We start from the raw sequence: 13856 nt of genomic DNA, 5'->3' as shown, positions 1-13856 counted from the left end.
CAAACAAAATCGATTCAAGAATTTGGGTGAACTTCACAAAGAATGGACTGAGGCTGGGGCCAAGGCATCAAGAGCCACCACACAGACGTGTCAAGGAATTTGGCTAGAGTTGTCCTCTCCTGATCCACAAACAACATCAGAGGTGTTTTACCTGGGCTAAGGAGAAGAAGAACTGGACTGTTGCCCAGTGGTCCAAAGTCCTCTTTTCAGATGAGAGCAAGTTTTGAATTTCATTTGGAAACCAAGGTCCTAGAGTCTGGAGGAAAGGTTGAGAAGCTCATAGCCTAAGTTGCTTGAAGTCTAGTGTTAAGTTTCCACAGTCTGTGATGATTTGGGGTGCAATGTCATCTGCTGGTGTTGGTCCATTGCGTTTTTTGAAAACCAAAGTCACTGCACCCGTTTACCAAGACATTTTGGAGCACGTCATGCTTCCTTCTGCTGACCAGCTTTTTAAAGATGCTGATTTCATTTTCCAGCAAGATTAGCCAAAAGCACCAAAAATTGGTTAAATGACCATGGTGTTGGTGTGCTTGACTGGCCAGCAAACTCACCTGACCTGAACCCCATAGAGAATCTGTGGGGTATTGTCAAGAGGAAAACGAGAAACAAGAGACCAAAAAATGCAGATGAGCTGAAGGCCACTGTCAAAGAAACCTGGGCTTCCATACCACCTCAGCAGTGCCGCAAACTGATCACCTCCATGCCACGCCGAATTGAGGCAGTAATTAAAGCAAAAGGAGCCCCTACCAAGTATTGAGTACATATACAGTAAATGAACACTTTCCAGAAGGCCAACAATTCACTAAAAATGTTTTTTTTTAATTGGTCTTATGAAGTATTCTAATTTGTTGAGATAATGAATTGGTGGGTTTTTGTTAAAAGTGAGCCAAAATCATCACAATTAAAAGAACCAAAGACTTAAACTACTTCAGTCTGTGTTCACTGAATTTATTTAATACACGGGTTTCACAATTTGACTTGAATTACTGAAATAAATGAACTTTTCCACGACATTCTAATTTATTGAGATGCACCTGTATAACTTACTAGAGTATTTTCACTGAAAAAACAAACAAAACAAACATCTTATTTTCTGGATTCAAATTTACTTGCTTAATTCTTCAGCCACACTTACTGGAACAACATATTTCAAGGAACCCTAATATGTCTTCTATATACAGAGGGTTTCAGTGTTGGTGTTCTAATTTAAGCTGGTTACTTTAAAGATGTTATGCGCCAGAGAAACAAGTGCACAGCCATCTTTAGAATTTGGTGTTTGAACTTCCATTTTTGTGCTGTGTAAATTTCTCTAGACCTTATGTAGCTCTGCCCCTTTTCAGCATTGCGTTCGTTGTGTTCTGTCTTACTGTTTGTCCACAGAATAAAGGTAAGGTCACATGGATTTATGGATGAACCATTTGCTTTAAAATCTTCTTGGACTACTGACATTATACACATGATAACTTTCATTAAATCTGTAAAATAAGCAAATTCACTTCACCAGCTTTTCAACAGTGATTCCACAGAAATATACAGAGCTACCACAAAAACATCTATGTTCAAAGACAAAAGTTTAAAGGCGGCCGTGCACTGACACATATGGTCTACATTATTATTACCCCTGGTTTTTTATGCTATTTTCAGACTGACAGTCACCCATATCATCTTCCATATAGCTGCTGCGCTTTACACAGAAATGATATTTTAGTCTATTTTCACACCCTTTTTTTTTTTTTTTTAACACCTTTGATGTTAACTTAAAACTTTGCAACAATGCAAAAATAATTTTGTGAAGTGATATGAAGAAACTGCATTGTCTATGATGGGCAAAGAGAATGTTTTAGCTTCAGCCTATGAATCCATCCAGTTGCAGGATGTCAAACATTTTTGAAAATTTTTGTTATGTGCTAGATTTAAAAAGTCATGTAGTGTATTCCAGCCTTACGTCACTGAAAGATAAACTATTTTACCATGGTTATCTTAGTTTCTATGCTTTACCTCAGAAAATAATCACATGATATGTGATATACATTATGCATACCCTCAGTGACCTGCCTTATGCGTCAGTAATTAGCAAAAATCACTGCTAGAACAATATCACAGAACGGTAGTAGACTTACAAATGTTGCAATATAAATTTGAAATTTGGGTTGAGGTTGGACAATGCACATACAAGCACTCATGTTAATATGAGCACATATGGCCACAAAAGCCTTTCGTCATTTACAATCAATAGACACAGTGGGATAGCAGTGGAGGATGGAGGAGAACTGTACAGGGAGGAAGAAAGAAACCAGACTATTTTCTCCTCCATTTGACAATGGATCAATAAACACATGTCTGCTTCAACACTGTGTAGACCACACAAACATTTTCCACAGGTCACAGTGGGAGTGCTTTAGATTAACATCACACAACAATCCCTGCTATTTTTCCATTACGCTTTGGTATGATATTGAATTAGCCTAGCATCTCTCATTAACTGCAATTTGCTGATGTTGCTAAAGTTCAGTGGTAAACACACAGTACTGAATTATCTTAAAGACATATGTAGTTTCACAGTTGTATATTTTATATCAGGATAAATTGTTTAAAACGTGTATACTAAAGACAGCAGTTATACACAGTGCTGTGTAGATCTGGACATATACAAATCTCTGTTATACTTTAGGTAACACAATCTAAGATGCTGTAAAATATCTTATTGCTGACAAGTAAAAAAAAAAAAAAAAAAAAGGCCTTAACTTACACTGCCAAAGTATAACACTTAGGGTAAAGATTTGAACAAACAAGTAAAATCAATAATAGTAATGCTTACCTTAGCAAACAACGCTAACTAGCCTCCCAACACTTCTGCCGTCAGCACACAAGGCGGGAAAAATATAAATCTGAGAAGTTTCTTTTAAATGATTTTTAAACCTTCTTAAGCTTTATTTATTAAAATATTCAGAATTTTTTTTTTCAGTCTTTTAGAATAGTTAAACACATTTATTTTACAATTCTCTGGTAAATGTGTTGACATGCAAAATACTGAATACGTAATTAAATGGCGCCATCAACTGTCCAGCTTGTATTTCACTCCCAATCACATCTAGTGAGGTGGTTCTACCTTTTAAATTCCATTGTCGACAACACTATTCCATGCATTGCTTGAGTAAATTAAAACTAAAATAATTATGATTAAAACAATTAAATTTAATTTCAGAAGTTGAATGTTCTTCAAGGTTCCCTCTTTTTAACCAATAAAGTTACGTGTCTTCCAGTTTAAAATTTACTAGATAAGCAGGACTAAGAATAAGGTTTTTTACTCAAAATCTACAACACTGTTAAAAATAAAGAATCCAAAGTTTGTTTTTGAACTGCAATGTAAACCATTTTTGGAACCAGGTTTTTAAAAGAGCTATTTTTCCTTAGTGAAGAACGTTTTAAGAACCTTTTGTGCAAGGTTCCTTGGATGTTAAAGGTTCTTCTTGAAACCATAGGCACCAATAAAGAACCTTAATTTTTAAAAGTGAACAATATATTTTAGAGCTTGTATTAACTAGTACTCATGTCTAGAAATCAGGTTTAATATTACGCTACCACATTTATATTCAGGTTTTCTATGACCACAGGAGAGACCTGGTTCTTCCAAAAACATTTTTTTTTTATTGTTTTACCCCAATATTGTTCAAGGCCCCAGGCTTTATAAATGATTCACCTACTATGTAGGTCTTGTGACGTCTTGCTTTGTAAATTGTTAAACTTCTAATATGCATTTACAATGAATTAGCATCTTAAAATAGCAAAAGTGCAAATGAGGTCCTTTTAAATTCTTCTTACACTGAGTGTCCTGAGCGAACTCATGACAGCACGTAATTAAAAAGGCAAATCACTCTGTATTGGACGTCTTATGCAAAAGGGAAAAGAAGGTATGTCCCTATTTAACCCCAGATTACAGCTCCATCCAGCACAATCCTGAGTTCCCAAATAGTTCAGAGTCAGCTGGAGACCTCTCGGGAGAGTGAGCAGATCAGCTTGGAGCTGATGACAGAACCTAACAAGTCACAGTTGCATATGACAACATGAACGGCAAATACAGAAGTGTATGCATAAACATATACATTTATTTTTATTGGAAAACACTGATACATATTTCACATATTATCCATACCGATTTCACATGTTGAGCATTCCCAGTCCGGTCGCTCAATTTCAAACCCTGCCAACGCAACACTGTCCAAACAGTCCAGAACAGAGTAAGATATGCTATGTAAAGCTCTTCCAGAGGAGTAATACATTTCAGCTAGAAAATAAATAAATAACCCAATTATTAGACCAATAACAAGCCCTTCATAGTCTTACTAGCAACATAATTCGATACACTGTCTTTTTGCCGCTCAAAATAACCAACAATAGACAGTTTCACCTTTATCGGTCGTCTTGCAAGCAGAGCGCAAATGAAATTTGGAGCACTTGACAACAAGAGGTTCTGACAAACCCACGAGAGCAAGAGACAAATGAGCCGTAAAGCAGCAGCAGGTTCCTCTTCTGTGGTTGAATGTATAATCTACACCAAAGTGCAAATATATATATATATATAGATATTTGTGTGTATATTCATAGACTGATAACATACTTCTTAATTGACTACAAGATCTCTTGAAAGAGAAAGTTGAGGCTTACGAGTATTATGGCACATTTCAAGACCATGGATCAAACAAAAGTCACAGACCTAACTAGAATAACAATAGGCAATGCAAAGTTTTACCAGACGTTAATATTGGAGAACGGTACATTTATAAAGCATAACACTGATAGCATTATGATTACTTATGTAACTATATATTTTACAGTTATGCTATTTGCGTTCCTCTGTCATTTCAATTCTGCTATACATACTTTGCATCTCCACGCTCCCACAAAGTTTGAAGTCATCAGAGACAAAACCCACATTAACAAAGGTTTAAGCCAGCTGACAGAAACCACTGGCTCCAAGTACATGCCTTATAGCCCATAAAGACACTCTTCAAGTCGTACGCCGCCATTAAACCGCAGTTATACAGAGTATGAGCATGACGTCGGGTTTTTACAATATGTACGTCTTCATAAACATCCAGTTTTTGTTCTGTTTGGAGTCTTAAACAGGAGAAGGCAACACGCAAAAGCATGACTTCACCACAGGGGTCACACGCAGTTGTTTTTGCTCAGTTTGTATTGAAGGCAGCACTGTGACCCTGGACTATTTACCACACTGTTTTAGCATTATTATTATAATACGTATTTTTTTTATTTTAATTTACTCTATTTTTCAGTGATGAAGAACACTCATGAAAGGAGATGTTCTCTGCATTTAAACACTGCCATATTAGGCATGGACTTCAACTCGTATGCGACTAAAGTGACGTCCTGTCCTCAAAATTTTTGTCAGGTCTGGAGACGTTTGCTCCAAAAGGGCTCATGCAGTTATGCTTGGTCCATTCACTTCTGCTGGGACATTTTCACAAATTGATTTTGAAATTTGATTCGATTTTGTTTTTGGTAAGAGATCACAGAATTTGAAATTCTAATACTCTCTGAAGTAAACTTTAGATTTTTTTTTCTTTTTAAAGACAGAGTGATCTTAGTAGGACAAGCAATGTAAGAGAGAAAGATATAGGATATATGACAATCCTTCACTTTGCAGTCATCATCTGGACAAACTCTGTGAAGACAGAAAAACAGATAATAGTAATCGAATGATGATTCCTGACAATGACCAATGTTAAAAAAATAAAATACAATAGATTTCTATTCTCAAATAATCTTAAGGCCTATTATGAAATACTCAAAAAGCTGAATTTATCAAAAATATATACTTATAAATGATCATCTAAAAATATTTTCTATTTTTATATATTTATGTATTAAAGTTATCAATGGTGAAATCAGTAATACGGTTTAATATATATATATATTTTTTTGAAATAGTGATACAATTGTTTCAGGATTCTTTGATAAAAAGAAAGTTCTAAAGAACAACATATATTTGAAACTGAAATCTTCTGTAACATTATAAATTACTTCAGTCACTTTCAATGCATCCTTGCTGAATTCAAGTATTAATTTCTTTTTAAACACTTCCATTTTTTAATGAGTGTATTTTTAGTGTAAAAATATAAAGGATTAGCAAAATGGCAATAGTAAAACGGATGCATGTCTGATGCTTGCCTAGAAAACACCACTAATTATCAGGTACAAGTCCCTTCTATTTTTAGATATATCACCCATGTACTGTCACTGCATTTCATTACACCATCACATTCTAGAACGGATGTGTTGAACATTCAATGCAGGTGTAAAGAATGAAAACACTTTCTCTAATTAAAAATTTATTTAAACAGTGCAAATGAACAACCTCTAACCTCACTATTGAAAACAATCCAAATAAATTGTTTGCTTAATGTCATTTTGGTCACTAACATGACAAAATGTGCTACAGCAGCTCACCTTCATAGTTGACCTGACCGTCTCCATCAATATCTGCCTCTCGGATCATCTCATCCACTTCCTCGTCTGTCAACTTCTCGCCCAGGTTGGTCATGACATGACGGAGCTCGGCTGCACTGATGTAGCCATTTCCATCCTGAAGAGAGAATATTATGCACAATAGCTTCATGATTTTTGAACATCTGCAAATGTTCACAGTACAGTATCTACTGGAAACTGCTGAAATGCTGTGCAGTTCCACCACACCTACAAAGGGCTGTTCAAACCAGGGATGTGCAAGATTACTGGCTCTGCACCAACCAGTCACACACTAATGAAATTACTCAGACTGATTTCCCTTTGCCTGCCACGAGCATCAATTTCCCACAGAAACCCTCCTAAATCTGTCACATCTGAATACACTGGCCGTCACTGTGAATACGCGATGTTGAGATGTGATGGCGGCCGTGTGTGTTTTCAGACACATACAAATGTGCGGCAATATTTTGATTTTAATGGGTATATTAGCTCTTCTCTCTGGATGAGGATCCACTTTTATGGTGAAACAGTTGCGCTTCTGGAAACTTGTAACTTGTGCCCTGAAATACTCTCGGCAAAGTTCTTTATTATTATTATTCTTTGCTCGAGGTACAAATGTTTTAAACAGCTGTGCAACTCCCAACGTGTTTAGTATTCACGTTTTCACTGGTGTCTGGTCTTAACAGACTGAGTGATCAAATGAACCTTAAAAGAATTTCATGTCAAAGAAGGTGGAGCTTTAGACCACACCCACCTAATAAGCAATGGTCATGGACCAATGGCAGTTCAAAGATGTTTTGCAAAAAAACAAAAAGGTTTTTGACAATTTTCGCACTGGCGAGCCATTTTGAACTATTGAAACATACTCAAACACCTTTGTTTTGCCTATTTTTTCACCTGTTTGTAACCTTTCAGTCAATTTTGCTTGAAGCATATCGGAACCTTAAGAAGTCAACTTTCATCTCTTCTTTTTCTGAATAAGGACACATGAAACAAAAATGTGATTTCGTTTATATGTTATATTGATTGCTTTTCATTTATTTTATTTGATTATTTGTTTTGTTCAAATATCTGACAACAAAATATTCATCCCAAGTTCAAAGCAAGTGGAGAATCAATCAAGAAAACCCAAAATCAACTCAAGCGGTTTCAAGCACTCTTATATCAACGGCCTGCTGCAGCCTGTGCCCACATGGTGAATAATCTCACCCACTGTCTAGAAAACACACCTGCGCAGTTCTTACGTAAACACTTCAAAGCAGCTACACGGTTTCAGTCAGCGGGCTGTCTGGATGACTAGTTGACTGATCATTTTCAAGGAGACCTTGTATATTTCAGCTGGTTTTGGTTCACCTGACCCTGAGAAGTGGGTCAGAAGTGTTCTTGTGTTCAAAAGCAGCTACCCTGAACCTTCATTAAGATTCTTCAAGATTAAGTTTCATGAATCAGTTCAGTGCTTCATCAGGTTTCAAGTTCATGGCAGCTGCGGTTAACGGTGACATTTCCTCACCTTGTCAAAGACTCTGAAAGCTTCTCGGATTTCCTCTTCACTGTCCGTGTCCTTCATTTTCCGTGCCATCATGGTTAGGAACTCTGGGAAGTCTATAGTTCCGTTGCCTGTGGACAGACCATGTTGTTGCCATTTACCACAAGACTAAATGAAAAGCATGAGGCAGTAGACTTCAGTATTTTTCAAAGCTTCAACTTTTGCAAGCTTGTGTCAAGATCTTCCAGAGAAGCCTGCCAGCTTCTAAACAAAACCTTGTTACCTGCTGGCCTGATATAAAACTGCACACCCCTGGTTCTCAATGGATGCCTGTAGCTTCCAGCAAATCAGAATGCACTTCTTGACAGCTCTTTCCATTTTGATGTGTAATATGTATCGGGTGGTCCAAGAATGGCTCTCTATGGGCATGCTGACTGAGGATGAGACCAACCATCTTATCGCTTTGGACTCACAGGGCAGTCGTTGCCAATGTTAATCTGCCCTCCTGAGAAAGACACTTAACACCAGCTTGATCTAGGACGGGGGGTGTCCAATCCTGCTCCTGGAGGGCCAACATCCTGCAGAGTTTAGCTCCAGGAAGTTTCCAGTAATCCTGAAAACCCTCATTAGCTGGTCCAGGTGTTTTAATTATGACTGGAACTAAACTCTGCAGTACAGTGGACCTCCTTGAGCAGGATTGGACCTAAGAAGCCACATAACTTTACCTGACTAAAACAACGCACTTGTAGTAACAAACAGAAAAGACAGCAGGACTGTGGAAAGTTATAATTGTTTGTGATCTTACCATCAGCATCTACCTCGTTGATCATATCCTGGAGCTCGGCCTCAGTGGGGTTCTGACCCAATGAGCGCATCACTGTGCCCAGCTCTTTGGTGGTAATGGTGCCATCGCCATCTTTGTCGAAGAGTGAGAACGCCTCCTTGAACTCTGTTTTGAATTACCAACATTTAAGTATTGTACATCTACTTTTTGACTTTTTTGAAGTCTAAGCACTCTTAAAACAGGGGGTATGGTACTACTTTTCGTTACTGAATAGTTACATCCCGGGTTTTTATTAAATTAAAAATCTCTTTCTTTACTCATTTGATTCCACTGCCATATTTTCACATAGTATTTTTTTTTAACAAGTGCAGTTGATATTACTTCCTGTATGACTAATTAACTGGAAATAAGTCAAGATTACAGTGCATTGTCCTGTAGGACACAGAAATCCATGTACTAATCCTAAAGCTTGAAGTATACTTCCATTTTTTTTTTTTTTACAGGTAGTGTATGCATCCAGTTGGACGCCTAGCCTTTCAAACTATTCTCCATTTGACGCAAGCGGTCGACATGTGCACTTTAATTAGTGGTGCAATTTTCATTTTTGTACACTGTCTGTGCTATTTTTCTCCAGAAGTTATGGCAGATAAAAATATCTTTGTGCTTTTTTAAACTAAAAAACAAAAATCGGGCAGTGTGTGCACCCTCACATGTGTGTAAAAACCTAAGTATACTTTGGGCTTAACCTTCTTGCACATTTTGGGAAGTGGGCCATCTGGGCACTCAGTGTATAAAGAAAATTTGCATACTAAAAAAAAAAAAAAAAGTACACTATAAAGTGTGAAAATAGCACGGTAGTGTGCCAATCACAACCACTGTTTTGTTTAGCACTTCGCCTCATTCAAAAAGCTACAGCATTAAAGCAGAAAATTACATACCCCCCCACCATTTAGGCCAAGATATTATCACACTTTTAAAATTCTCTCCTATATCCAGAATTAAAATACAAATTACACTTGCTAAGGGAAAAACTAAATAAATAATAGAATGTCAGTTTATATCTTTTCAAAATCCGCTTTGTTTTTTAAAAATCATTTTAAGTCATACTGCGGCCCCCTTGGAAGTGCGATAAGATCCCATAGTGGGTCCTGGCCCTTTGGACAAGAACCATGGTACTAGACAATTTTTCAGTGAGAGTGAATCTCAAGAAATATGAGGGGCATTGAATTAGTCTGTCGGCCCATACTTAATGAGGTTGCTTTGAGCTTTAACATGTTCTTGAGGTTGCAATATGGTGCGTGTATTTCTGTGCACTGACGATATAATGTGCAAGACAGCTTTAGTGGTCTTTTTGAAGCTGACTGTCAGAGTTCACTCACCAGCGATCTGTTCCTCGGTCAGCTGATCTGCCTGTATTGGAAAAAAGAGGAAAAGACGAAGTCAATCAGCTCAGTGCCACATCACTATCAGAAAAGCTCCAGTTTTGCAGTGCTCACACCCACACACACACACACACACCTCTGACTAAATGAGTATAATGAAGGACATGCATAAAAATACTCCTTCAAAAATATCCACGGCAGTTATAATTAGACAGTGCCACTTAGGGGGTCATGAATGCGACACACTTAAAATGATTGCGCTTCGCTCTGACACGGAGTTCATTATTCAATTATTAAAGAGGAGAGGATTCATCTGTACACGTGATTCACTCTGCGTGATTCAGCTGTGTCTTTTCTGAGAGGAGGCAGCAGAACACGCTCCCTTGTATTCAAAGGCGGGTGATTCATAAAGCTTGGAGCTTAAAATGGACAGGGTGTAAAATGATCCATAAGGAAACAGCGGACATGGATCTGACTCATCCACATACGAGGCAATGACTTTAGCTTTAACACATTTGGCTTGCCATTTGTGAGATGAGAAAACGACTGATATAAATGGTTCTCTCAATAACAGGAGGGCACAGCAAAACACAAGATGTGTGCCTGTGCATAATCAAATTTTGTACTGTAAAAGCTGCCTAAATTACAACATGGGTCAATCATTTCTTTTGGTCCAGATTTATGTAAAAAAAAAAAAAAAAAATGTAAATGATACAATTACTTATACACTTCTTCTACGATGAGCATAATTTAAATTCTATATTTAAAAAAAAAATCTCTGTGATATTTTTTTGGGGGAAATGGTATGATTACAACATCTGGACAGCTGTATCACCAAGAAAAAGCCTTTTTGAATAAATTGAATTCTTGCAAAGAAAAATGACCTTTTATAATTATTTCTTAATGAAAAGTTTTTAAACAATCAATACAGCTTGACAGCTTCTATTGCAAATTAACATTTAAAAACCTTTTGTCTAAAATAAAGTCATGTGGTGCGACCAACAAAGTTGCAAAAAAAAAAAAAAAGAAAAAAAAGAAGATATTATAGAGAAGGCCCCTGCAGACCCTCGTGACTGTGCGTCAATGTGAATCTTCAAACATCAGATAATTTGGCCTTATTATAAAACAAGGCAAGATTAAGGCAGGCCATAAAACGTATTTTGTGTCCAAAATCACCCTATATACCCATAATGCATTGTGAAGGTCGTATGAATTCCCGCGCTTGGCCAGATGATGGCGACTGCAGCTGAATCATCCATCCGTCTATTTTCCAAAACGTTTGTCCAATTTGGGTATAGAGGAAAATCAAACAGCTATAAATTAATTTTTAATTGATTATTAAATAGTTTAATGGAGGTTTATACAATGCTAGTTTTCATGACAGAATTCAAGATAAATCTTTATTACTACTGGAGGTGGCAGCCTGTAAAGTTTTCTAATTATTATTAAACGGCAAGCACAAAAAGCACAATGTAAGAGTGGCAGCCCCTCTGGTACATTCAGTGTCCAAATGCGCTTACTAGTTTTCATTCATTATATTAGTGAACTAATGGAAAGAGCAAATGAGTGTATGGAGGCAATTTCGAAAACAACCACGTGTCAGACTTCTAAAAAATTACATTTTTGAAATTTTTGACTTTTGTTATCTCTTTCGCGAAAACCGCTTAATCTTACTGAAAAAAAGAATCTTGAGTGACTCGGAGTACCATGCAAACAATGCTTCTCCTAGAAACAGAAGAAATATATTATTCAAACTTCAGGCTAGTGCAACGTAATGGCGGGCCTGTATCAGACATCAGGTGCACACATGAGCTCCAGGACCAGATGCACACGGATAGTTAAATGCCTGGTTTGGATGCAGGTGGGCTGCCGTCTCCGTTGCTTCCGGCTAACATCTTCTGCGCGCTGCTTCTCAAGACCGTTACCGCATTTCAATGACTGCAGCAATTACTGTGGATTAAGTGGAGCATGAGCGGACAAATGTTTGTCATGCAACAAGAGTCCTCTCCGAGATGCATTCCAATTTGATGAGCGAGAGCGGGCGTCTGCACTGCAGATCCAGTGTCAGCGTGTTGTTGCACCAGCTTTGATTTGGTTCAATGCAGGGGGAAAGGGGGGAGGGGGACAACCGGGATCCGTCACTGCAGTTCAGCCTGCTGCAATATGCAACCTCACTGTCCACTCCATTCATATGTATGCCTTATACATCTATATGATCATCTTGGGGCTGAGTGATGCTGAATCGCATTTTTTTTTTTTTTTAAACAACCAGTGCGCAACAGCTACCTTACATGTTGCAACTTTGGCCCATGCAAATGCAAAAGAGAGACAGTCTCATATCCGCAGGACGTTTGCAAACTTTGTGAACGTGCATGCAAAGCAAATACATGGAGGTAAAGCAAGCTAAGCGACAGATTCTTCCAGAAATGAGGAACTTGAGCGCATATGCTTTGCTGATGGTTATTTTTACACCACCACGCCCACACTTATCCTTCTGTTAAAGGCAATGAGCTCAGCCAATGTAAAATTAGCAGCCAGTCACTGTTCACACACCGAGATGAGCAGAAACACTGCGTGAAGGCAACACGCATGATGCGATGCATACTTAACTTGCAATAGTAATATGCACCCGACATCCGAGAGACACCCAAAAGCTGTCAGCGCTGTGAATTTACATCATGCATATTTGTAATGCAATGCAAAGCATGCATTTGCAACCACTAGGGTCTACTGTGACCAAAAACGGCTAGTTTGCATTAAAAAATATTCAAGAAATTTAATACAGAAACTGGTGCGCATGTGATTGACAGACTTCAGCTGGCGCGAGAGCAATAGCGGAGCGCGTTAAACTGCAACGTAACTAGCCGAATTTATTCATTTATCCATTTCTAAAATCTCTTTTAGATTAATTCATAGTGAATCGTACATGTTTTTTCTTTAATTTACACAACACATGTTGATGTGTGTCTGTTGGATAGCGCTAACTGGCTAATTAGCAGTTTGTTTAAATAAAACATTGATGTGTTGCGACGCATTTTTACTTTTACTATGTTAATCCTTACGCAATCTTTATGCGTTTGACATCACAAACGGTAAAAAGAAAGCTTAAATAATTGACACAATCATTATTCGCTGTCAAACTGTCTGATAGGATGCTAAAGTGGCTAAACCGTTAGCTAAGAAGAAAAACCAACATAAACATCAGGCTGTACTTACCATCCTTAAACAAGGCCCGTCTGATAAATGTGTGTAAAATCACGTTTTAAACGTTGGCGTATAAACGCAGGATCTGTTCCTCTCTCTCTGTGCGTGTGTGTGTGTAAGTGAGTGAACCACAGATTGAGGTGTAGTAATGCGCCGCCGCTGCGCTCTGGCCTCATTTACGCTGTATCCCTCCGCGCCAGCTTCATCTCATTATTGCACACTCACAGGCTAGTGTAAGGATGAATTGGCAATGCTGTGCCACCCACAGATACATTATCATACTGTGGTTTATCTTCTACTTTGGTGGATTATAAATAGAGTGTGAATTGTAGTGAATATAATGAATTTCGGGTTTCGACCGTGATCCGATTCCGGTCATTTTCAGCAATGCTTTTAGTGATGCTTTCATTTCAGAACTAATTTTCAAATCATTTGTGATGTTTAAACAAATCATAGTAATGTAATACTATTCTTGAAAAAGGTTTGTTTATACTTATGCCTTTTTATAAGCAAT

The 13856-nt window shown here is 37.7% G+C and overlaps 1 protein-coding gene across 1 annotated transcript; it reads right to left on the bottom strand.

Annotated features, from left to right (window-relative positions):
• Nucleotides 1-4088: 4088 nt before the first annotated feature.
• Nucleotides 4089-13516, bottom strand: calm3a (calmodulin 3a (phosphorylase kinase, delta)). The gene is made up of 6 exons (XM_058799330.1): nt 13355-13516; nt 10136-10166; nt 8778-8921; nt 7997-8103; nt 6469-6604; nt 4089-5683 (listed from the first exon to the last, which is right to left on the bottom strand). The coding sequence occupies exons 1-6, from the start codon at nt 13355-13357 to the stop codon at nt 5655-5657; spliced, it is 450 nt and encodes a 149-aa protein (XP_058655313.1). The 5' UTR covers nt 13358-13516; the 3' UTR covers nt 4089-5654.
• Between the last annotated feature and the right edge of the window lie 340 nt (nt 13517-13856).

The sequence above is a fragment of the Onychostoma macrolepis genome, chromosome 15 (assembly GCF_012432095.1).
Source record: "Onychostoma macrolepis isolate SWU-2019 chromosome 15, ASM1243209v1, whole genome shotgun sequence".
Lineage (NCBI taxonomy): Eukaryota > Metazoa > Chordata > Actinopteri > Cypriniformes > Cyprinidae > Onychostoma > Onychostoma macrolepis.
This window is presented reverse-complemented; position numbering and strand designations above follow the sequence as displayed.